The sequence below is a fragment of the Gavia stellata genome, chromosome 32 (assembly GCF_030936135.1).
Source record: "Gavia stellata isolate bGavSte3 chromosome 32, bGavSte3.hap2, whole genome shotgun sequence".
NCBI classification, from domain to species: Eukaryota; Metazoa; Chordata; class Aves; order Gaviiformes; family Gaviidae; genus Gavia; species Gavia stellata.
Window position 1 is genome coordinate 3,093,343 of NC_082625.1, and position 26,023 is coordinate 3,119,365.

The 26,023-nt window shown below is 45.7% G+C and overlaps 1 protein-coding gene across 8 annotated transcripts in view; it reads left to right on the forward strand.

Moving 5' to 3' along the window:
* The window catches only part of PTPRS (protein tyrosine phosphatase receptor type S), a 99,765-nt gene that overhangs the window by 16,669 nt on the left and 57,073 nt on the right, over positions 1-26,023 (forward strand). For 6 of the 8 annotated variants that reach the window (XM_059831674.1, XM_059831677.1, XM_059831675.1 and 3 more), the window contains exons 2-5: positions 2,549-2,694; positions 3,653-3,794; positions 11,981-12,169; positions 21,876-21,986. In XM_059831674.1, the coding sequence (XP_059687657.1) occupies positions 2,549-2,694; positions 3,653-3,794; positions 11,981-12,169; positions 21,876-21,986 (588 nt within the window). Of the gene's footprint in view, positions 1-2,548; positions 2,695-3,652; positions 3,795-11,980; positions 12,170-15,589; positions 15,599-19,346; positions 19,365-21,875; positions 21,987-24,354; positions 24,367-26,023 lie in introns of all 8 variants that reach the window. The other 2 variants (XM_059831676.1, XM_059831680.1) reach the window with 2 other exon arrangements.

Consider the following 26,023-nt stretch of genomic DNA (forward strand, 5'->3'; position numbering starts at 1 on the left):
GGCAGTCCTACGCAGCACGTAGGAATTTGTTTCAGCTTTGTATCATCACCACCTTGCCTGTGATAGCGCTGGCTTTCTCTTTCCCGGAGGGGAGAGGCTTGCTGTGCGATTGGCGTGGGCTGGAGTGACAAGTGCTGCAGTGACTAGGGGTGCATAGGTGGAGAGCGCAATGGGTGATTTGGCAGAGGTGGGGAGAAGAATCAAAGTCTGGAGCTCAGAGGCTTGGGCAATTTTAAAATCAACAATGTAGCTTTGATTTGCACCGATTTTCCAAGTGAGTAGCAAAATCTAATAGATTGTTTGATAGGGATTTTTCTTTGGTTTCTTTTCTTTTGTCTCTTGCTGTCTAAGAGTGAGTTTATCGTAGGCAGTTCAGCATTGCAGTGAGCTCAGGAAAGCAGTGTTCGCAGAGCAACTCAGCTTCCCCCTTACCGCACGCTGAGTCAACAGAGATCCCCAAAAAGGTGTGCTGAGCAATGATTCCAAGTTCACTATTGTTTGGAGCACCATACCTTTCTTCAGGACAGAAATAGAACCTTATTTTTCTCCTCAGCTGTGCTCTCATCATACTGCTTGCAACCATTTAAATATATATGTGACATTAAGGATCATTAGGGGCTTTTATTTTAGGAAATGAACTTGCATCAATAAAGTGTTCTTAAAAGCCCTGGATGTTTTTGGCTGTACCTTCAGAATTGACTTCTGCAAGCTCTTCAGATATTGAACTGAGGAGAAGAGAGGAAGGAAGTCAGGTTGCGGGCAGAGCGAACATTTATATTTTAGCCTGAAGCAAAGTTTTGATTTTGCCTTTCTCAGATGGAAGACAGATTCCCCAGTGCCAGTACCTCCAGTGGGACTTGCTTGATAACCTTTAGCTGTAACATTGCGAAGAAGACTCTGACCTCTAAATATAGATTTGGATATTTATAAATCCGATGCTTTGTATACACAGCATTCGGTGGGACGTAAACAGCTCCAGCAAATTGTATTTACCTCCAGCATGGAAACAAATGCTTGATTGCATCACATGAGCTTGCTCAGTGGCTTTTATTTATATACTGCTGGCCACATCGGGCAGGGAAAGGGAGAATGCTTCCTTTTGTCTTTCGACCCCTAAAAGACCCTGGAGACTTCTCTCTAGCTACCATTTGCCCTCTTCTTAAGCTCTGTTGTAGGCTGTTTACATCTTATTTTATAGACTCTGAGTATCTACATATAAATACACACATTTCGGAGTCATGTGGTCTGCTTTCCTCAAGAATAACAGACGGCAACTTTATGATCTGAGTGATTTTATTTGAACACAGCTGTGGCCTTGTGATTTAAATATTTCAATAAATTTTAAACTAACTAGATGAGAGGAAACTGTGCAGGGAAAATAGGTTAGAGCACGGAAGGAGGATTCCCTGAGGGTAGAGGCAATATGGGCTCTGCACGAACACAGCCCTCGTCTTCCTCTCATGAGAAGGCCCTTGACACCTTCCTTGGCCAGAAAGCCCACCCCAGCATCCTCTCCCCTCCTTGCAGAGGTGCTCTTGGAGACAGTCAGACATGGATGGAAATCAGTGGCAGGGGGTGAGGGAGAGGTGCTGCGAGCTCAAGTGTTGTTCCTTTGGGTCCAGGCTGGCTAAAATGCAGCCCCAGGCTCTGAGTGTGTTTGTTCAGGCATCACTGCACCTTTGAGCATCTGGTTACGAGAGGAGTTTGAGGAGCTTTTGGCTTCTTCCTTCAGCAGCGTGAATTCCTTGTTTTTCTCAGATGTCTTGTGATGAGAAGAGGGGAAGGGGGAGCTGCAAGAGCAGACTGCAGACTTGGCTGTTGTGCTCTTGGTCTTGACAACTGGACTGTTTTGAAAATGATCACAACTTCCATTTGTTGGGATGTATCCTATCAACTTGCCTGTTCCAAAGGATGGCATACCCGTTGCTGGGTAAAGGTACCAGTGGGGGCCAGAGGAAAGATTTGCAGATGAAAACAGAGGTACTACAAGCCAAGGAGGTTGCACATCCTAAAGCTGCTGGCATCACCCTGTTTACACCATCCTCAAGTTCTCTATGTGCCAAGTTCCTGCTCCGTTTATTTCATGGTTCTTCTTCCACCTTTTACCCCTGCACTGGGTATGTTCCTGTAAATCTCCCCTATTCCTTGGTGGGTTTTGGTCATCTGCTAGGATCTGGGGAGTGCAATTCAGTGTTTCTAGGTGTTGTTTTCAGCTCTACCAGCTTTTGGTGATGATCATTAGATGGGCTTCGCAAGGGCAATTTCCCCTGTGCAAAACAGTTTAAAAGTCCACTTTTCAGAAGTAAAAGAGGCTTTGCAACATCAGTGCATTGAAATATATTTGTAGGATCAGGCCCTTAATCATTTTGTGCTGTAGCTTCTTCGTGTGTAAAACAGAGGTAAAGCCTGTTCCTAAAAGGCCAAGAGGTTTAATTTCATCTGGGATGATTAGAGAATAGCAGTGATAATGTTACTATTAATTACAAACAGTGTTTATTAGAGTTTGTCTTTCCTTGTGCCAGTGATGATATTTCTTTTTTTCTTAAAGGTCCCCCTGTGTTCATTAAAAAACCTGTGGACCAAATTGGTGTGTCGGGAGGGGTGGCCTCCTTCGTATGCCAAGCAACTGGAGACCCAAAGCCACGGGTCACCTGGAATAAGAAAGGGAAGAAAGTCAACTCTCAGAGGTTTGAGGTAAGAGATGCCCTTGAAATCTGTGTCTGTATATGTATAAAAAGAGAGAGACTGACACAAAGCATTTAGTGCTCTTCTTTGGCCATTCTCAGACCCGATAATAAAGGGAGGTTTGGAAGGGGAGGAGTTTTAACAGCAGAAGGAGTGAAATGCAAGCTCTTGGCCATGTCAACAGCTGGGTTTGTTCCAAAGCCAGAGAGAACTTGGCTCACTTATATTATTGGAGTTTTTTCTTTTGTTTTGTTGGGGTTTTTTCCCCTCCTGGGATATAATATAAAGCTGCCTTCTTCCTTCCCTAAGAAAACCCAACCCCAACTACTTCTCAGCTCTGTAAATGCACCTTTCATAGCCATCCATGGCTCATTATTTTAACCCTGGGACAGCCTGGAGTAAACACTACAGTTGCTGGCAACCAGACCCAAGCAATTGGCATTGTTTAGATAGAAATGAGAGTGGAGGAACAAGGACTAGGAGGTCATCCTGTGGAATTTGCTGTGGGACTCAGCCCTGCCAGGCAGCTGTGCGCTGAGAGGAGCTTTGTGGTATCAGCTGCCCATGCAGATGGAGCAACAAGGCGGGGGTTCATTTTTATTTTGTTTTCACTTGGTCTGTTTCCTCCTGCTTCATCACAGTTGTACTCTGAACACCCACCCCACACACACCGTCACCACGGCTCATTCTTCCAGAGCATTTGAGATGTACATAGCAGTTCCGGTGGGTCAGTGGTCAGGGACGGGGTTTGGCATGGGACAGTTCTCTGTCACCTTGAGGTCAGTGGAGAGACAAGTTGACCATGTCGGTTATGTGTAGGGGATTGTGGGGCAGCTGCTGAAGTGCGTTTGTGAGTGTGTGTGCTTGTAGATATGCTGGTGTCTCCTTTAGAAGCAGGAATGAACCTTCTACTTGCAATCCAAGGATGCTTACTATGTGTGTGTCTGTCTTTCCCTTTATCCCCCAGACAATTGAATTTGATGAAAGCGCAGGTGCTGTTTTGAGGATCCAGCCCCTCCGGACTCCCCGGGATGAGAACATTTATGAGTGTGTTGCTCAAAACCCTCATGGGGAGGTCACCGTCCATGCCAAGCTCACCGTCCTCCGAGGTAAAGAGCATGTCTGCCTGCCATGTGTCAGTGTCACGGGGGAGAAGGGACCCTTCAGCTTCTGCCTCCTTCAGATGAGTGGGAAGGCTATCACAAAACGTGTGGCTAAGGCACGAAGTCCTCTTTTTTTGGTTTGTTCTGGCCTGTCACATCTGTTTGCTGTTATTATCCCAGAGAGTCATAAAATTGGTATGTAAGAAACACAGCTAAAACTGGACCACTTTAGGAGGTTTGACTGGATGCTATGCTGAGGTTCCTTCCAACCTGAATTATCCTATGACTCTGTGATCTTCCCTCCTCTCCAATAAAAATTCCTTCCCCAGGTTTATGAGCAGGACCAGAAACTCCCCATCATTCTCCTCAGAAATGCGGCACCATTCATCCAGATGCCCAGGAAAACCGCCTTCATTGAGGAGTCACTTAATGAGCTGAGGCTAAGATGCTTATGCATCTGCATGGGTTTTCACGCTGTAGGTAGCAATGCCAGCCTCTTCCCTTGTGCAAGACACCTATTTTGCCCTTCTTCTGGCTATCTTCCCTCTTTCCAGAGGTCCTTTGCTCCATGCACTCTCCAAGAAAACAGTTCTCTCCACTTTGTTCTGTTTTTTTTTTCACTTGTCCCCGCTATAGAGGATGTTTACATGGATGCCTCCTTCATGTCATCTGTTTGAAATATGCTCCCTGAACTTGATGTGGGGGAGGGAGCAATATGCTTTTGCTGTGGATGCCTCTGGATGTTTACTGTTATTACCCTGGAGATCTGTAAAATCACTGCGCAAAACACTAAGCTAGGCTTCTTGCTAAAACTGACCCATTTTAGGGGAAAAGGTGCATGGTGTTCCCTGTTCAAACCACAGGGCAATGCAAGTGATCCTGAGTGTGGTGGATAACTACCTGAGAGCTCCTGAAGGGAGTTTAGCTTGGGAGCATTGGCTAATGGTGAAGCCATCAGCAGGAGGTGCTACGGGAAAGCCATGGGCTTTTGAATAGGGGTACTTGCAGGAGGAGCCATTATTTCTGCAGTGAGCATGGCTGACAACAGTTTCAGGTACTCCAGGCAGCGTGTGGTCCTCGTAAGGCCAAGTGGTAGCTCTGCCTGTATGCCAGTTGTTTTTTCTTCAGCAATTTCAGTGTTCTCTCGAAGAGCATCTTAAATCCTTTTGTTTGAACAGACAGTGAGCACATCCTTAATAGTGCAGAATGAAATTTGTGTGCAAATCCTCAGCGTACAGCAGTAAATAAAGACCAGACATAAAGGGCACATGGCAAAGCCCTTGACCTCCCCTTGTAGTGGGGAATATCCCTTCTGCTGCCCACCTGGCAGGCTCTGTGTTGTCAAGATGCTGGCTGTGTTTGAGCGTGCGGGCCCGTGGTCCAGTCATGCCTGACAGATTTGTGTAGGTGCACTTAAATCTTTGTGTAGCTCCTTTCCCTGGCATGGCATTTAACCTTCTGTTAGCAGTACATGGTGGGATGTATCTGTCAGAAGATTGGAACAGCGCTTTATGACGAGAGTGTGTCTAGCTGTGGTTATCCCAGCGGGCTGGGAGCCTTATTCTTCACACTTATTCCCATATATTCCTTGGGAGCTGTGACAGTTTGGGAGAAGTGCCCCTGCAATCTTATTCAAAGTTTCTACCCCTTGAATTTAGCTATGAGCAGTGGCAAGAGAGAAGGTTGTCCTCCAGCTGCTGCCCTGGCAAATCCCCTGGATTCTCACAGTATTTTTAAGGCACTCCACCAAAAGAAAGCCGCAGTGTACGGGAAATGACGAGCTGAGCTCTGTGACTGTCCTTAGGGACCGAGGTTCTTTGTACATGTCTTTTTGCAGCTCTTCCCTTCCGGTATCAGCATCGTACGCATGTCAGCTAGAGAGACAGATGATAGAGCAGGAGCTACGTCTCCCCACTGCCTGACTAATTACGCACTTTGCTGATCCCACCAGAACATTATTGCTGTCTGCTTTGCTCCTGTGTTGTGCTGCTTTCACAAGCACTACTATTCTGTTTGCCTAACAGGACCTTGTTCGATAGCTTTAACTGACTGTGCAAGAGCAGCTAGGGTACCCAGTTCATGAAATTTGGGGGAGCAGTACTTAGCTGCAGGCCGGGGCCAAGATGTTGTTGAAGAGCATCAAGGAAGCAATTTTTATCGCATACCATGCCCTTCCCTGCTCAGTTGGAGTTATTCCATCTTTAATCTTTCCTTAGCTTTCGCATAGCAAAGATTGTCTCCTCTTTATCCGCATTTTTAAGTGCTGGGGAAGTTAAAAAGACCAAGCACAAATCCACTAATCTCCACAATGACAAAGTTAGCATACTCTGTTCCTCTCTTTTTCCTCCCCGCTCTGCATTCACCCACTCTCCTGTTTGTCTTTTCTCTGTCTTTCCTTGCAAGGCCTCCTCCTCCTTTCCCTCTCTCTTCTCTCACTTTCAGAACTAATGCTTAGCATAAAGATGGGGGCTGCTCCAGAGCTTGGAGATGGATGTGAGCTGTCATTTGCAGAAGCTGTTACCTTGGCATACTGTGGCGTATGGAAACCTGGCCCCCAGCTGTTACAAACTCTGCAGGATGGGCTTTGTAGTAATTCTGCAGGCTATTAGCTGTGCTGTCGTAATCAGTTAGACATACATGTGTGTACCTTCATGCTGTACACATGCATGAACAGTTCTGGGATTTCCTCAAGATTGTGCAAACAGTCTCATGAACAGAAGAGGAAAAAAAAATACGTTCTTCCGTACTAGATGCAGCTGCTGAAGGGATTGAGAGTAAACCCCTTTTTGCCTATGCACATGACTACTCCTGGATCGGACCCTGATAGAAATCCACATGCATTCACTTAAGAACAGGAAGCTGCAGGAGAGGAAACCTTTGGGAGCTTCTGAGAAGTGGAGCTTGTGATGGACACCGTTCAACTTACACAAAGTCTCTTTAACACCAGCTCTGCTGGCTTGTTTGTCCTTCCTGCTCTGTTTCTCGAGGGATCTGAGTTTCGATAGGGCTGTGGAGACTTGCTGTTCTTTCCACAGCTGGCTAGACGTAGTGCCTGCAAAGCTGATTCCTGCAGAGCCCAAAGAAAAGGAGAGAAAGTGGTTTTGGGAAGCATTTTCCAGTTATTGTTGACTCCAGCTGCTGTAATTTTTCATTCTAACTGAGGCAGAAAGGAAGCTAGTTGGCACAGGCACCCCAGCTCCCAGGTGGTATAGTTTCTCTAAGCTCCACGCTCCCAGGAAAGATACACATATTTTTTATTATTATTGCTTCCTGCATACAGGCTACACTTCCCCTCCACTTCTTTAGTAGCCTGAGGCAGAGATTCTCATGCTGCAAAGGATTGTCCTGTGCTGTGGGCAGCTGAGTGGGCTGAGAGTACAGGGAGGCCTGGCTGCAGATTTCTGCCTGCGTTGCCTGTGCTGCTGGGAGGCACAGGCTGGGTTTCAAGCGGAGGCCACACAGGCTTAGTTCTTTGCTCTGTTGAAGCTGAGAGAGAGAGTTCTGTGGACATTACCTTTTGTGAGTTGTTAGTAAATGCAGCATGATCCCATAAAAAACAGTACTTGGTCCAGTTACATGTAATGGAACAAAATTTACTGTGCCCTGGTATATCGCTTGCTGCATGCTGGCTGATGCTGTCTTTTCCTGAGGATTACTGCATTCTGGAAAATTGAGGAAAACCGGCTATTAGACATGTAAGGTCTGTGGTGCTTACTTGCCGAGTATGATTCAGGCTGCTATGGACAGACTTTCAGAACTTCTTTCTAGTGATTCCCTGTTGATTCTTTTTTTTTTATGAAGTGTTCATATTTCTCTAACAATTCTGGCCTGAAATTTTCCTCACATATTTCTTTCTCCAAGAGGACATCTGGTGTGGGCATGGATAAAGTTCGAGCAAGATCCCTGCTGTTTTGTTGTTTTTTGTAATTGTTGGCTTTAGATCAGGAAAAGGTAAACAAACATCAGTTCTAGATGCTCAGCAGAAAGCATCGAGTCCCACAGGAGCACATCTTGAAGAGAAGCTGGCCCCTCGGAAATGTTACCTTGCCACTTGAAAAATTCTTGGCAGACTTTCTTCGAACTTGACTTGTTTTGCTTTTCCTGTAGTGACCTGAAAATCAGGCCATGTTGAAAGCGGATTAGTTCTGTAGCTTCTGAATAATGTCAGAACGATTTTAACTCAGATGCCTTTATAAGGAGGGTACATAGGGATACATCAGTGTAGGGAAGGCAGTGTATTACCTGCACTATTACAGGGTCCAACACACATATCTAAGTGTCTATTTATTGTCTATAAGCCTGCAAATTTTTAATAACATTGTTAGGCTGTTACTATTTTCATAGTAAAACTTTCAAAAGATCAAAAGATCAAAATAAATGGAATCAACAGACAGAGCATGTTACTGAGACTCCTGGCACATATTAAAATTGTCTTTGACTGTGAAATAGCAGTTAACTAAGACAGAGGTACATACATATTGATTGAAAGAGCTTTTTGATGTAATTTCACAAGGTGCATAATGCCGGGATACCTGTTGGGGAGGGGGCAGCTGTAAGTGTTTGTAAAAGAACAGGAATAAGTTTCAGGAGTGCTGGATTTTGATCCTGATTCTGCTTAAAACGAGTGTCATTCGAGCTGATTCATCTCTGTGTTCTTGGTTCTTCCACCTTGAAGTGAGGATAGTTGACTGCTTAGAGACCAGCCACTATCTGTATGCTGGGCCACATATCTCCAGAGAAGAGCAAAAAATTCCTCCTCCTCGTTTCAACAGCATCCTTATTGTGGCTTTCTGCATTCAATACGTAGTGCATCTCTACATGCTCACACCCTCCTTCTCCTCTAAATTATTAAACAATTGCACACCCTGCGGGAAAAAGAGCAGCAGCAACACCCGCTTTATCTTTCTTTATCATCCTCATTTCCAGCACAGCTAATTATCTAAACACAGAGCTGCCACCTCCTAGAGTGACAAGGAGGCAGTGAGCACCGGTGTCTCCCTTCGCTGCAGCCGGTGACCCTTGCTTTTTCTGTAGACCGTGTGTGTGTCAGCGCATGTGCCCAGGTTGGTTTGAGGCATGTCCCCCAGCACAGAGCATGTCCTCTGGTAGGATTTATTATAAATGAATGCTAAAGTGCTCTTTTCTTTTCCCCCTGCCTCTCTCCATCCCTCCTCCCCTATTCTTTCTCACCCTACTTTGCTCAGTGGCTTTGAGGTAATGCACCAGCTTTTCATTGGGGGGGCCTTTAGACAACTCTGTCTAAGAGCAGGTATGAATGAGGTGTTTGGGATGTTCTATTAATATGGCAAGTGCAACACGTGAAAACATTTGCCTGCGTAAGCTAGTATGATTTTCAACAGCAGGCAGCTGCCCAGATGTGCCCTTGAAGCATCTTCAGCTTGTATCTTGGTTCTTTTGTTCTTGCAGTTGCCTGGGCTGCTTTTTGAAAGAAAATTCACGATCCAAACCATTCCTTATTTATTTATTTGGTAACAGGTTTGGGCTGGTGTTTGGGGATTGATGGGGAGGGTGGCAGGGCATGTGCATGCATGTCTTGTGGGGATTGAGTCGAGGTTGTAATTGCGTTATTCCAGGGAATCCAATTGTTAGGGGACGAAGGCAGTTTGACTTTCCTGGGAGGAAGGAAATCTGGGCACTTGAATCAGTGCAATATGTGATGTTCAGAGATGCTTCCTCCGCTGATCTGATCCTGAAATCTGATCACGCCTCTAGTCGCAGTTGTTTTAATTAAACTCAGAGGAATTCTGCACATTGTGCTGCAAGATTAACATTTTTGTTTAATTAGAAACACTCAGTAATAATAGTTGTACCAGGCCTCCCCCAACACACGCGCACGTGCACGCACACACAGTCGCACACACCCTGCCAGTCAAGAGGGCTATTCTCTCTGTGGATTAATTGGTTCATGAAATGAACGGACACAGGTTTGAGCCAGGTAGAGTAGCATCACCAGGGAGCAGGATAAAAGCAGTAGTCAATAATGATGTCATCTGCAGCCAATGCGGCAGCAGCTCCGCGGCTCCTTAACAACACACCACCGCCTGGTTAAATAGCAGAAGGGAAGAGAAGACATTAAAAGCCTGGCTGAAAGCTGTGCAAAGGCAAAGCAATTCCCAGGGCCCCTCTGTCCTGAGCTCAGTCTTGGGGGGGTTAGGGTTTTGCAGCACACGTGATGTACAAGAGCACACGCTGTTTGGGAGACTCCTACAATGCCCAAGCACAGGCTGGTGAACTGAGAACTCAAAGGTTTGGTTCAGTCCCTAGGTAAAGATGTTTATCTTTCTATTTCGAATGCAATACCCTGGTTTAGAGGTGCTTCAGACGCACCAAAATGACTGCGCCTTTATACAACTGTAAGTTTGTCCATACTATTCTGGATTACTTTAGCAGTTATAAAATAGTACGTGTTTTTGTTTGTGCTCAGGTTCCTTTGATATATGCGGAGAGGTGTGGTTAATACATTTCACTCTCCAGTGAGTCACAATAGATCCTTTATAACTCTCCAACAATGGTCAGAGGAAGGAAACAATGCACATTTTTAAACACACAATTGAGGCATTTAAAACCTTTTCTTCTCTGTGGTAGCTCTGCGCTGCTAATAATGGTACTAGACAAGAGTTTCTTGGCCTCAGGTATCAGAGCACCACACAAACCTTTAGCTCTGCCTTCATGATCTTCATAGATTTTTAGAAGTTGAGCGTGCAGCACAGCAGTGTGGAATAGCTCTTACCCAAATCATGTGTGTTTGGAGCTCGCGTAGAGCAGTACTGGGATCTGGTGATTCTGCTTTGCTCTTACAGGAAAAGACACCCACTGTAGCAAGGCCACCGGGTTTCTCTCTTGGTCCACCACCTCTGGGTTCAGCCATACGTAGTTTGGTTCCATTGCTTCTGATATGTAATGTGCCAGCAGTAGGAAATGAGCTTTTGCTGTATTTGCCGTTGGCAGGGATGTTTTCCCACCAAGGCAAGGGTTTCCAGCCCATCTCTGCTGATGTTGTGAGAGCTCCCATTGGTTTTGGTGGGGGGCTGATTGTGCTGTATGTTACTTTTTTAAAAATCCCACCTTTTTAAAATCTTGTATGTTATTTCCCTTCTGTTCCCTCGCCTGCATTTGGGATGGATTCAATGCCATAGATTGCCGAGGCTGTGATTCCTCAGTACGCCTCATTTGAAATGACGGAGAATCCCTATAAAGCCTCACCTTGGTGCCCGTGTCCTCTTTCCAGGCTGCCCTCCCCCAAAGACTGATTTTCTGGGGGGGAAAAAAATGGCACGTTCCTGAGCTGTATCAGCCAGCATAAGACAGCTCTCTACCATGTGAGTTAGGAGGTCATGACAAAGATTACGGGGGAAGCACTGGCGTTTTGTATTAGTTATCACAAATTAGTCAGCATCGGTTAGGATTGCCCTCCTCACCCTCATTAGTGAAGGCAAAGGCAAGATTGAGAGGAAGCAGGAAGCTCATTTGAGCCTGTCTTCTAGGTGCTGGTGCCACGTCCCTCTTCTTCTAGGGCAGCAGAACTCTGAATTAATAAATCTAAAAATCACACCCTGTCTGACAGCACTTGGCTTACTGTTGTTATGTGTGTCCCCTCTGGTAACTACAGCTGGATGATATTTTCCTCTCCTTCCTCTTAGTTTCCACTGTGTCTTTGACAGGCCTTTTCACGTAGTCACTGTCATTATTTCTCTTGTGCAGTTTGTTTCGTACTCTGGGGTTTGGAGGGGAAAGATGAACTGCTCCTTTTAAATGTGCCTGTAGAGACTGTACTCTGCAGTGCAGGGATCTTTGCCATATGTGTGCACAGCTTCTGCTGTACAAACAAATAAGCGCGAGTCACTTACCTGACAGAGGGATTCAGTGCAAGACCTGGAGAGTCTTTGAAATGGCTATTCCCGTGCCCCAAAGGGTTTTAATAGATTGCATTTAAATGTAGAATCTTCTTGTGGGACCTTAGAATATTCACACAAAATGGACAAACTGGTAAATTTTACTGTATAACGTGTTTTCACAAACCATCTCTGGCCTTGTTTTAAATTGCGTTGCACAGAGTACTGGGCAGCAAGCCTGCCTGATGCTTTCTTCGGTGTGTTCCACTGACCAGCTCCTTCAGCTGCCCTGGTCCCTGGTACGTGTTTAACCACTCTTCCTTTGTTCTCTGCCACCAGAGGACCAGTTACCTCCCGGCTTCCCAAACATCGATATGGGACCCCAGCTGAAAGTGGTGGAGCGGACACGAACAGCCACAATGCTCTGTGCGGCCAGTGGGAACCCTGACCCAGAGATCACTTGGTTTAAAGATTTCCTGCCTGTCGACCCCAGCGCGAGCAATGGGAGAATAAAACAACTGAGATCAGGTAAGGTCTCTGTGTGAGAGTGGAGGAATTGAGACCTAGATAGAGCCCTGAAGAGACTGCTCAGAGGTTTCTGAAGCAGAAGAGAGGGCTGATAGACACAGGCCCCACTGGTGTGGATCGGGGCATTAGCTTTTCTTTGGCTTTGGGACTCACGTTCTTACCCAGGGAGTGGTTGGAGTATTTTCCCCTCCAGCCCATCCTCCTGGCCTTCCGTGCTGCCTGGTTGACACAAGGGGAATCACAGCAGGGGAGCTGTTTCCCATCCAGGAGATGCTGTAACTAGTTCACTGGATAACGGTGCTCTTGCAGCTCAAGGGAAACTGGAGACTGGATGGGGGCTGAGAGTGTCCTCCTCAGACCAAGAACTGGGTAAGGATGAGAGAGAACCTCTACAGCAGACATGGCTTTTTAGGCCACACACACCTGGTATAGGGTCTGCAGCTCAGGCAGCCTCTTACTGTCAAAACATGATCCTGTCGGTCTGAATTGAGCCTCTCAAAGCTGGCGTTGAGGAACAGCTCTTGCAGGATCACTCCGGCATGAAGTCCCCGCAGTCATCGCTGGAGAGTGGTTGTGAGCATTCTGGAGTGACCCCTTGGTGCTCAGTGGCAGTGCCCATGGAGTGGATCTCCATGAACAGATGTACCCCAGCTCCGTGGCTCTTATCTGTTTTCTGTCTTTCCCCATCTGCTTGTCCATCTGTCTCTTTTGTTTGTTTTATGTTTGTTGTTTTGTGTGTGTGTGTCAACGTGAGATGTCTTAATATTCATGTTTCAAGAGCTGTTTTTATACTTGTTAAGTCTGCCAGTTCACTGTGTGAGTGTGTGTGTATGTGTGCAAGGAGGGCATAGGTATATATATTTTTGAATACTACTGATAAAGCACTTCCATTTCTCAACATAAAAAACCAACTAATTTCTCTCTGATAGCTGCAAATATGAAACAACCTTTGGAAGTTCTACCTTTTGACAAAAACTAACCTGAGAAACAATCCTTTTCAAATACTGCTTGGACTGACAGCTTTGACCTGGCCTAGAGAAAATGTGTCTGTGTGGTTGGACCTAGCAAGCACTAGTGTCACTTCAGCTACTCAGAACATTCTTTTGGCCAAGCGAGATGGAGCATTTTCAAGAGTGTTTTTGGCAAAAGAATGGCATTGTTGTAGGCAAAGGGAAAGCAGAGGCTTCAGTGAAGCAACTGGGGTTGCTCTGCTCATTTTACAAGTGATGCTGACTGCTTCTGCCCAGACCTCTGCTGGCTCTGAAGAAATCAGTTCTGATTACTGTAACGCTGGGTCTGAACATCAGAGCATGTAACCACCTGGTTTTTCTCTTGCCCTGTTTGGCAAAGATTCTATATAAAGATTTTTAGTTCTGTGGACCACCAGTGGACAAGATTCAGTATAGTTCCAGATCAGTGTAGCTTTTATACACCTGCATAAATGCATCCTTTTTCAGTGAAGCAAACTTACAAGCAGATACTTAAACTGCTTTGTTGAATTAGAATGGATTGCTGAATCCCAGAAACACAGATGAGATTGACCTCCCTGTTTTATCATAACAGCTGAGGCAAATGCAAATAAAAAAAATCACTCAGCATAAATAATGAGAGGTAAACTAGAATTATATCATGCTCTGTGACCGTGATCTGAAGTGTGAGTAATGCACAGGCAGATTATTTTTAATACATTTATCATCTTGCTAGAATGCCTTTATACTCCTCAACTGGGTTTGATCTGGTGTTTTCCTTAAAGCCACCTGAGTGCTGCATTTTTATTCCAGTGAATTGGTTAGCCCCAGAGTGAACCCTTGGCCTTTATGATAAATCAGAAGATACCTGCTGAGAATTAATCTCATTTACAGCTGCTTTGAATTAGTAAACTGGTGAACCCCTGAAGCATCCCTGTTGTCCTTAGGGGCGGAAACCTGTTGCTTGTATGAAAGGGAGTGCAGATTCCTGGACAGTCAGGACTTCTGAATTCTCCTATTTCATCTACTTTTATGGCCTTCCAAAACTTGCATGTTCTGTGATGCAAAGGCCTGGGAAAATGCAAAACATATTAACATTAGGGTCATCTGTACTGTGTTAGTATTTTAGTCAGCGGAGAGGAGATTGTTTTAAGACCAAGGCAGAGCAGATTCAGGTGTGTATTTGTAAACCGAGTGTGATGTGCAAGGCGATGCCCGTTTGAGCGCTGATGATGCGAGTGCTGCTCAAGTCAGAACTTAATTTAATACATTCATCTTTCCAGAAAACAAACTTTGCTGCCAGAAGTGTGGCACTAGCACACGTTAGGGCATTGGATGCTTCAGGACACTGCTAATGAGCTTCAGTGTCTTTCACCCACAGGTCATCAGTATGACTCCAGCCCAGCTTCTTGGGGATTAACAATTACACCCAGCTAACGGGTGTTTGACAAGCCCTCTGTGAATAGGAGTGCAGGGAGGAGGAGTGACCCTGGTACTAAATCACAACTTCATTGCTGCACTTTGTGCTAACAGAGTAGAAGCCAGCGACTGTGTTATCTCTGAAGGCTTGGCTGTGCATTGCTCCCTGACGGAGACTGGGACAGGGGCAGGCTGAGAGAGCAGCGGGACAGGACAGTCACCCAGATTCTGCCTGGGAGATAAAGTCATCAGGATAGCAGCCAAGCTGCGTTATTACGGAGGGTGTCAAGAACTGAATTTATATCAATATATGAGTTAGTGGCAAACATGCAAATTAGCTCATTAAAAGGTACAAGTGAAATGTCATACACACGGCTCTGCAAAACTGGGTAGCTGTGCCCAGATTTGGTTCTCATTTATATTAGAAACCCGGAATGTTTCGCTGGCAGTATAAATGGGCCTCTGAGACCATGGTCATTATACTCACATCATCCTCTGGACCCATTATTTTATGGGTCTTCAATATAATTGAGAAACAGGTGATACGGCATTAACCATAGAGGGTTTTCTCTATACAGTATTTCATCTTCTTTCCATCTCCAGATAAACTTTCCAAGCAACTGGAAATACTTTAATGCTTGGGGGTTTTGCTGAATGAAAACCTGAATTGTCAGTCAAAGGAGAATGGGAAGAACCTCTGTCTAGGCTCCAGCTTCCCGTTGACATACATGAACATCTCAGCCTTAGAGACCCAGGTTGTCTAAAAGTTTAAATGGTCTTGGTGGTGGAAAAGAAACGGATATTTCTGCTTAACCCCAATGCGAGCAGTCTCAGGACTTTTTAAAAGTAGAAGCCAGTGTCCTTTGCTCAGCCGTGCCACCTAGGGGGGATAACGGGAGGCAGCCTCCAGCCACCTTCTTGCATCATAGAAACACTAAAACCTTTTGTGTCTTGTGTGTTGTCTTCTGTTTTCTAAATAACTGGCTGTAACAAACTTTTTTTTTCTTTTTTTTTCCACTTTTTTAACATTCAGAGACCTTTGGTAAGTTTGTTCAATTAAAAAAAAAATCAAACCAAAAAACCCCAAACCTGCTAGTGTCCAGATTTGTAACCCTTGCCCTTTAAACTAATTCCTTTGTAACAGCTTCTTGAGAGGCATGCTATGCATTTCTTCTACTAACTCTTTCAGTAGGGATATTCTGCCCTCTTAATTAATTTCTGCAGGGGTATTGCAGGCTACAAAAAGACTAATAATCATCCTAATTAATATATCTGTATAAAGCGATAACAGCTAAATATGAACCTCCTAACATTGGATAGATTTTTTTTTTTGTAACTTAGCAACAGTTGTCCTGGAATTCCCCAATTACACAATAGCTTGTACCCTGGAACCGTGATAATTGTGTTCATACCTGCAGGAGGTCTTGGAGTTTCACATCTAACAGGGTTATTGACATTTTCAGAAGGGAGAGGTGGGGGTGCGGCATTTTCAAATTGAAGCTGTAAATCACAGGCCATCAGCTATGGGAAAGGGTTGAGCAAAGGAAGAGCCCCCCCCTCTTCCAGATCGTCTCTGTCCCTTGAGAAGCCAGGAGCCTGTCTGCAGAGCTCACATCACATTTCCTCCGTGTGCCAAGTCCCCTTTTGTTATTAGAGATGTAGCAATTGCAGCTGTCAGCCAGGATCCGGCGTTTTAAAATTGCAGAAGACCCTTGATGATTGCTTGCTTGTTTAGAATAGAAAGCTCTCTCCAGCCCTCGGGAGAGGAGCAGAGCACACACATGTCCTCACACGTGGCCTGACAGAAGGTGGGGATGTGTTTTCTGCCATTACCATGGCAATGGTGACTGTCCTCCGCTCCCTGTTTTCAAGGCTTGGAGAATCCGTAGGCAGCTTGGTGTGTGGGAAGTCAGAGGAAGGGGTGGTGGAAGAGCAGATTCCATGCTCTGTGACAGAGGGGGACACCTGCACGTGGTATTCTGCCTGGCACCATCTTGGTCCTTTATAATCCAGAGGCAAGTCCTTTAAGCTGTCTTTTGCCTCTGCTGCTAAACACTAGGCTGGCCATCTGGGCTCATGCAGCCTCAAAATTTGTCCTAAATAGGCAGATTTCCAGATTCTGGGAGGCTGTGGAAGGCAGTCTGAATAGTTTGCACGTGGCATCTCAAAACCAGCTTTTCACTCAAAAAGTCAGCATTCAGTGTGAGTTCTTCCTCCTTTAGTTTTCCTGCAAAGCTGGTGCCCTTATTCTGCCCTGGACAGTGGTTAAGCCTCGTGCATTTGCTCATACAGTGTTAGGACACCAGCAAGCCAGCTATTGAACACAGGTGCCTCCCCTCCACCACCGCGACCCCGTATCAAATCTTACAGGACCTGTCAGAGTTCTTCAGAATAACTAATTTACTTCAGATCCTCTTCTAGCACCATCCTGCTGCCCTCTGTATTGAATATGAAGCTGGTTAGATGTGAAACTCCAATAGTGAAAATCTACCATCTGTGTCTCTGCCACCATTCAAGCTGCTGTTCTTTCCTTGCGAGTTACGTGATCTCATTCTGATTCAAATTCTGTCCCCTCCATCCCTGGTGTGGGGCATCTTGCAAAACATGTTTTGCTCCTCACCTCTATGTCCTGTGTGCCAGAGTTAGGACTGGAAAGACCAAGGTGGCATTGCTTGGCTTATCTTGCTCTCCAAGAGCACTGTCTCCAAGACAGTCTGTCTCTGAGAGCTGCTGACAACCTATTTCCAGGGGCAACGCTGATACTTAGAGGGAACAGGGAATAACTAACCTACAATGACACAAGATGGTAACGGCTGCTGTTGTATCTATGCTTACATAGCTCTAACTTCCAGCGTGTTTCTCCTGTCAGTTAGAGTAAACCTCTGCAGGAAATTGCCAGGCTTAGCCAAGGCCAAAGAAGCTTTATAGCAGTGAGTGATGTTGGGGTCTCTTCCCCTCCTCTACCCTCTTCCCATTAGCCTTGTTCCAGATTTGTGCCACAGATGGCAGATTTTCACTCCAGTTTTGAGACAGAAGGATGTATCAGAGGCTGTTTTTATTTCCACTGAGTTGAACTATAACCCTTTGCTGCTTAGTCTCTCTCTCTCTCGCTCGCTTTTTAAAACCTTCCTGCCATCTCCTGTGTGGAGATCTGCCCAAGTACACGCTCCCCCCCCTTCTCTTTCAAGCGCTGTCTCTCCAGCCTTTTTCCTGATAGCTAACCAGCCTGCTTTATTAACCTTAGCTAGTTCCTAACCCTAACTAGATGCTAACTTTTCTCTAGCAAATAACCTAACCTCTTAACTAGAAGCTGAGTATAACTAGAATCTAATATCCTAACACTATAATACCTCTCTTCCCCTCATCTCCTTTGAAAAATAAAGGTTAACTGTAATCAGTACCTATATATTTTTACCTTCTATCCTGAAAATGGAGGACTGAACCGCAGGATGAGCAGGGCTGAAGGATAAGGAGGGAAGGGGTTTTCTGGTGGTTAAGGCAGAAGATTGACACACAGGAGGCTTTGACTCCTGTTCTTTCCTCTGCTATAGACTTCCCTCTGTGACCTTGGGCAAGTTGCTTCACCTCTACCTCAGTTTCCCCACCTGTAAAGTGGGGGCAATAATGCTGCTGTACCTCACTGGGAGCGAGGAGAGAGTGTAAGGCTGATATTTATCACGAAATGTGCTGTACAAGCCCTGGCTGGGAGGTGCTGCAGAATGACAGCATTGTTACCATTGCAGAGAAGCTCTTGCATTTCTCCCTAGTAAGAGGCAATACTTGTAATTGCGGAATCTGCCCTGTTCTCAGGATTGGGGTAAAAACCAACCAACTAAAACCCCTTCTTTGATAAGCTGTGTGACAAGTTTGAATGCCGCTGTGAGCAAAAGGACCTGCCGTGTTTTCAAAGGAAGATGGTTGCAACCTCAGGATGTCAAACGGGGGGACAGTGATTTTACCATTGACTGTGGCATGGTTCACCAGCCGCAACGTCGCGTCCTCTCATCTGTGAGACCTGCCTAGGCAGAAGACTTACGTTAGGCACTGAGAGACAACTGGAGGGGGTTTGAATAAAAATAACCTGAGGGAGATGCAGTCAACAGGCAAGTGTAGCAGGACTCTTCTCTCTCCATACAACCCCCTCCCGCGCTGGCATTAGGGAGGCTTCCAGAGCAGTCGCATGAGGTAGCCCTTTCACTTGACAGTAGCATGGCCTTCTTTAGTCTCTGTGCAGAGCTGCTAAAGGATAACTGAAGGTCCATGCATTGAATTGCGTGCACATCAGTGCCATTAACTTAACATTTGCAACTGGGAATTTGCTAGCAAAGGTGGGATCAAACCTGCAACTCTTAATGTGATGCAAGGTACCTGGATGTCGCTTTCCCTGTCTGGGCTAGCACGGCCATAATGCCGACCCTTTTCCCCAGGAGTGATGAAGATAAATGCAGGTTCATCATATGTTCTGCAAGTAGCAAACAGTAGCGTTATCTGAGAGCTTGAAGACTCTCTTTGCATTCTTAGCAACAAAATGGAGCGAGTCTTAAGACTTTTCAAGCCAAGTGCCATGGAGGCTCTGTAAACAGCCAGCTGAATTGGACTGCTTTAAAAAGGGCATCCCCACCTTGAGTACCCCGAACCCTCTTCAGTCTGTCCCCGTAATTTAAGATGAGGTAGAGCAGGAAGTTTCCTACTGGGAACTGTCTTCCTTGACTCAGGTCCTTTTCCCACGGGCAGTCCAGGTGTTTGGGGTTTTACAGTCTTTTCACTTACTTTCTTTGTTTTCTTTGCAGAAGGTACACCGATCCGAGGTAAGACACCCCCAACTCACTCACTCAGCCACTCTCCAAACACTTCTCTCCACTCAGTTCCTGTTTCATTGACTTGTGCTCAATACAGATTCTTGTTGTTGTTTGTTATGTTTTCTTGTCCTGCTTCACCTCTAGATATTTCTTTTTTATACCTGTCTTTATTTTATATATGGTTATAATGTCCTTTTTTGTTCGCTGGGTGCACTTGGTAATACTGATACTGTTATTCTAATAACGTCTCGGCCTGTGCTGCCTCAGATTTACGGCAGAGTTTTAAGAGCTAATCTCTCCAGGACTGTGAAGGACTGAAGTTTATCTTGAGCATTAAATGCTATCAAAGCTTGGTAAATACTTAGGGCCTTCTCTTGATTGGTGCAAAGTGCTCCTGAGCCACTGATGGTGGTGAAAGTTTTCCAATCCTTTGCTCAGTCAGATCTTCAGCACTTACCATCTCACTGTACTCATTTGTTTGGCTTCAGAGCCTTCTTTCCCCTTCCTCCCCACTCTCTTACCCTTAGGTTTTTCTGGGAAAGATACTCATGGTAAGTAGCTTCTGCACTGTCTCTTTAATGGAGCCAAAAAGATATTAGACCTCAAGCTGTCATTGAAAGTCAGCAGGAATTGGGTGTGCACCCCTTGGAAGACCCTGCTTTGGTCTCACCTACACTGGCAAATTTAAAAGTCCATAATTCTCTGCTGGTAAAAGCAACAGGAGGTGCTGTAGGTGAGATTTACTTTTTCACGCATCACCTCTATTGGCTCCTGACAAGTGCTGAAAACTCATTGACCTCTCTACAGTATAATTTCCACCATTGCATTCACCAGCAAAGCTGCAGTGGTCAAGACGAAAGGGGTGAGCCCTTATTCCCCTGGCGAAGCTGCCTGCCTGCGGTTCACGGTTCTGTTCCTGCTGTGCAGTGTGACTTCGTCTCCCCTGGTGTACGCTCAGACAAGCAATGCTCATGAGCCACACAAAAAATTTGTCTGGAACTGGTGGAAGCAACCTACAGATTTGGCCAAATTAACAGAAATTTCTAGGAAAACTCACTGACTAGCTCTCCACCAAAGTGGAGCTTTCAGATGACAGAGCACGCTCGAGCTGTAATTCAGTGTGAAATATGCTCAGCTGGTGTCTCAGAGTGAAGCTTCAGTCTGTTTGGTTTCTAACTCCTGTTGTACTGAAATACCCACAGATTCTTTTGAAATTAATTTAGTTTGGGTTAGTGGCTTGGGTGGGGTTTTTTTGGTTTTGATTCTATCTATTCTGCCTTTGGGAGCTACCAGACACAGTGGATGCTGGCGGGAGTCGCACTATCACGCCCCATCCCTGTCATAAATTCACAGCCTCACGTCTTCCCACGCAGCATCCTTTTTCACCCATGCACACACAGAGGAACATGAGCTCCGTGTCCTCCTCATGTGAACACATTGGTTTTCCTTCCTGAAGAGGCTGTATCTGCAACCAACACTGATTATCGTTTGCACTTTTCTCACTTAAGATTTAATCAGTGATATTACACTGAGCTGGAATTGTTTGGTTTTCATATTTAGGTTTTTTCCAGAGATGAGAGTTAGGAGTCTTACCACATGTGAGCTCTGTCCATATCTGTAGCATAATCATGTACTCCTAATACATAAAACATTTGATAGGCTGTTGAATTATATGTGTAGTATGCATTTTAACTGGAGTTTTGCAGGGATGAAGCCTTTGAGATAAAGGAGGAGATTTTCTTCCATGTAGTTACATGCTGCATATCTCCGCATGTTCGCTTACAGGAGTGTTTAGTATGGGCTCTGGGTATATTCTTATAGGCTGCAGTAATGTACAGGTTTAAGAAAAACCTTAATCCTTTTGGCCCAGTCGGTGTAAACCACACAGGCAATTTTGAAGTTCCACTGCAGTATTTACAGGGTTTTCCCATGGGAATATTCACTATCAGTAAGGTGCTTTTCACACTGACTCTCATCTCCTGTAGGCTTCCTGTGAATCAGGTATTTAGGCACAAAACAAAGGCAGCAGTGATAAAAATGCTCCAGGGATCGTAGGCAGTGGGTGACAAAAGCCTTTTGCTTTTATGGTCACTGCTTCAAATCGAGCAAGGGAAAGTCAGCTGCCTTCTGATAGATTTCTGGGGATCGCAGTAATATGGATTATTGAAGTTGATTTCATGAGTTCTGGTGCAGAATGTCTGCATTGCAGAAGCCACAAAAGTTGGTACTTTTGCTGATCGTTGCAGTACAGAGAGTAACACTTAGTATAGAGGGGGGTATTAAATTTTCTCTCCCCGTTGGATATGTGTCCAGCCGTAACGCTGAGCACAGACATTAGCTGATGGCGGCGGAGGGCTCAGTACTTCCAGAGTTCATAGCCCAAGACCCCTAGGGAGTGTCCCGGTGTGTATTAGCCTAAGGGGAGGAGAAACCAAAACATTGACGCTATTGCTCTCTCTTCAAAACAAAACAAAATGGTGATGATCGTGTCTTTGCTGCGGTCTTCTTCTCTCCTCCCAGGTGGCCTGCAGATTGAAAGCAGCGAGGAGACAGACCAGGGGAAATATGAATGTGTCGCCAGCAACAGCGCCGGAGTGCGCTACTCCTCCCCTGCTAACCTTTACGTGAGAGGTAGGGAGCGCATCGGCTCACAACACTGGCAAATATCTCCCTCCCCATGGCCTTCCTTTGTCCCCAGCTGTTTGATTCAATCCTGTCCCCGAGCGCAGGGGAAGCGCTGGTGCTAATCGGTTGGATCCTTACAGCGCGCTGCTGAGCTTGCAGGGGGATCCTGGTGCACACTGACTTCCTCACCGCTGCTGGTGGCTCCAGCTACCGCACCAGAGTTGCAGAGCAGCAATACATGGCTGTGTCACCCACAGTGAAGTCAAGTGTGACCCAAAATAGTGTGCCCAAGAGTCTGCCAGCCTGCAGAGCCCAGAGGGGAAAGAACAGCGTTGGCTGCAAAGAGGCCATAATCCCCTTTTCTCCCAAAGGATCCCTGCTCTCTGGAAGTGGAAAGGTTTCAGTTCTGCTGGTGTGGGTGTGAGAGGAGGGGAGGACCCTCTCAGCCCCCTCCACTGAGCTCTCTGTCCCCTGGATCTCACCAGATTGCAACAGGAGGGTGCATTCTCACTTCTTGCCTAAGTCCCAGCTGGTTTTCCCTTTGCCAGCAGTAATTTGTGACTGGTTCCCTGGGCATGAACGCTGGCTGTGGGCACAGACTCACCGAAAGCTGGAGACGGCCCCCAGATATCTCTGCCGCAGCAACAGATTCCTTCACCCATGTAGCATGGGGAACAGATGACAGGGGGACTGGCTTCTGCTGGATGCTCCCTCGATGTTCTCACACCCAGTGGGGCCATAGCCTTTCTGCTTTCTTTGTTATTTTATTTTAACCTCTCTGACCTGTAATATTTTGTGTGTAGCTTTGGTTTAATATCTTTCCACAGCAAAACCCTTTTGGTAATGAGAGAGCAGGGCTGGTCCTTCTCGCTTATTTAAAAAAAGAAAAATACCATTGGGAGGAAAAAAGAAAAGTTACATCCCAGCAAACTGTTCCCATTTCCATCCCATCGACAGAGGAAGCGCCTCCCACCTACACTCACGTTAACTCTGCAGTCAAATGCAGAGCCATGCTCCTGTGTGCACTCCTTTCTCTCTCTCTTTCTCTCTCTCTCGTGTCTCACGCTCACTAAATCACATGCACATGGAGAGAAGGCTTTTAATAATTTAATGTTTCCAAGCTAAATTTTTAAATAGCCTTTTGTGGCCAGCTGGAAAATTGCGTTTGAAATTTGCCCTGTCACCTGGGCCCCGAAATTCTTCTTTTGGGAATGTAAATCTGGATCTGATACTAATTCAGGGCTAAATCTTTCACAGACAGCTTAGCTGGAATGGTTTGGGTTCTTTTTTTTTTTTAAAAAAAAAAAAAGAAACAGGAAAAAATGTGGGGATTTTTCATTATTCTTTTATTTACAAATTTCCTCTACCTTTCTGGCCACTCGGAAACTACCCAGGAGACAAAGGTTGTAACCATGGAGTTGCTTGTCTCCGCACCTGGATAAGAGTCGGCTCCAGGTGGATAGCCCTCTTTCTGTCCAAGTTAGCCTGTGTGTACCTGAGGCCTGCCTGAAAAACAAAGCCAGCATTAGCCGGCCGAGAGAGTGCAGAAAACACCGTGTAAGCAAGCTCGGCCTGTGGTTTGGGTGTTTTTCATGCTGTTTAATTCCTTGTTTCTTGTGTGTTAATATCGTGGAAAGGTAACAAATTTCTGAAACGGATTTGCTTGGGTGGGAGGGAAAGTTCATGCACATTTTTCTTCCCGTTTTTTGTTTTAAGAGAGTCTTGAACACTCTTGTGTTTCCAATTGACTTGTTTCTCCCATAACATGCTTGTCTCTATAGAACACCTGGGATAGGAGTTGTAAGTTTTAACATTGCAAGGAAATGTTTTGGTTTTGTTTTGCTTTTCTTTTCTTCTTCTAATTATTTCTTTTTCCTTACTCAGTCCCATTGTGGAGTTAGTGCAAGCAGGGCCGGGAGTGGGGGCTGGCGGGAGCACGGGCTGGGGGAGCGGATTTCCAGCTTGGGATCTCCTTGTATCGGGTCTTCTCCCCCTGGTACAGGTTCCGCTCCCCCTTCTCTAAAGAGCAGATGGACTTAAAGAAGTGAGAACTCCTTTCTGGGGTTGGCACCTCTGTCGGGTGCTGATTCTGAATTAGGATTGCTCACGGTCTGACCTCTGTACAGCGCTTGGTTGGTCTTAAACAAAAGGTGCCTAGCTGGATGGGAGGGGGAGAGTTAGGAAGGCAGGAAAGAGGGTCGTTACTATCTTCAATTTTTTTTCCTTTCTTTTTATTTTGGTTAAGAGAAAAAAACAATCAATTTGCAGCTGACAGCCTTGAGAAGGCCTTTTTTTACTCTCTCTGTGTTTCCCCTATTTTTCTCTTCTCCTCATGTCATTGTGTTCCGCATCAAACCCCCTTAACATCCCTCAGAGCTACGAGAAGGTTGGTGTGGTTTTTTTCTTTTTTACTTTCTTTACCCACATTTTTACATTCTTAAGAGAAAAAAAAAATAAAATAAAAAAAAAGAGAAAAAGCAAGAAATCTTTAAGATGAGCGAGACCCGCCCGTTCCCGGGTCTCGCAGAGATGAGTTGAGTTGCATTGTGGGCCTCTCTATGCATCCTTTGGTAATGTTGCTGAGTTCTTGCACTTTTTTGTCGTCATGGTTACCTTGCCGTTTGGACATTGGGCCTGATGCATGATAGGAGAATGTAACAATCTTCTTTGCATGCCACCTTTTAAATTAATTATGAATTATTTTTTCTATATATAAATATGTATAGTTCGTTGGTTTTTTTTACAGTTCTGGTTTATTTGAAGTGGATTTACTCTTACTTTCTAAATTTTCTGTTCTGTTGGGTTTTTTGCTTTTTCTTGATTTCCTCTTTCAGTTTTGATTGGTTATGCTGTGCTGTAGTTTATTCCAAACGCATTGTGAGAAGCCAGTGTTCCTGCCCACCCGGTGGTAACTGAACTCCTCAATCCCTCCAGGAGGAAAGGAGTCACACAGCTCTAACGCCTGTCCATGGAAGCCCTGCTATTTGGGACAAGCCTTTGTTTCGGGGGGAGGGAGGGATCTGGGAAGTGGAAAAGATGGTAAGAAGCCAGGGTGTCGTTCAAGAGTTAGAGCAGACCCTGGGTCACGTTATTACTTACATCTTTCTTGGAGGTGTGGCTCTTGTTCCACATCCTGCGCGCAAAGAAAAACCCTGATCCCTGCTCTGAAGGGCCTCCCCAGCGATGCAGAACTCGCTCTCTGGTAACTGGCCATTTCCCTCCAGTAATACCTAAGACGCTGCGTACAGGAGCTTGTCTGCTTTCAGCCCAGGATGGGTAGAGACAGAAAGCTTCCTGCTGCGTTACTGAGTCACACGCAGTTGCCTGTCCTTTAGCACCCATGTGTGCGTGGAGAGCCCTGTCATCAGGCAGTGCCTTGTCTCATCAGCAGAACTTGGCAGATTCCCTTGTCGGAGGGTGATGCCTCGTCCTTGCAGTGTCGGAAGTGAAGGGCAGCCAGCCAGCCACCCGTCTTCTGCCGAAGGGTAGCTGGGTCCCACGGCTCTGCCTCTCCCCATTTACCCTCTTTCTTCCCCATCATTGAACCACTATTGCCTGGCTACAGACACCCTGAAAATCAGCCAGGTCCAGAGAAGGTGGAGCCCTTCTTTCTAAAGGAGCGTGAAAAGAGAAATGCAGGAGTGCTAGACACAAAAGAGGCTGCTGGGACACATCTGGCAGCTGCATCTCTATTGCAAACAGCAACAAGAAATCTGACAAGTTACATTCTAGCTGAAAATGCCTCTTTTCCCTCTTCTCATCTCCCTGTTTATCCCCATTAAGCTTCTGTTGCCTCCCATGTGTGCATCCTGAGTGGGTGAGCCACATGGGATAGTAAACAGGTGGGGTTTTTGCAGTGTGTTAGTTGTACCATTGGTGCTTGGTGCTTTTGCCCGTTGCAGAATTGAATGCCCTTCCTTTCCCTGTTTATGCGTTTCCCTCTGCCCGTCAGTCCTCACTACTCAATAATCTACCAAAGGAGTGGCTTTCCTAGTGTACAGGTATTAAAGCTGTGTGATTTTTGAGAAATCCAGTGCAGTATT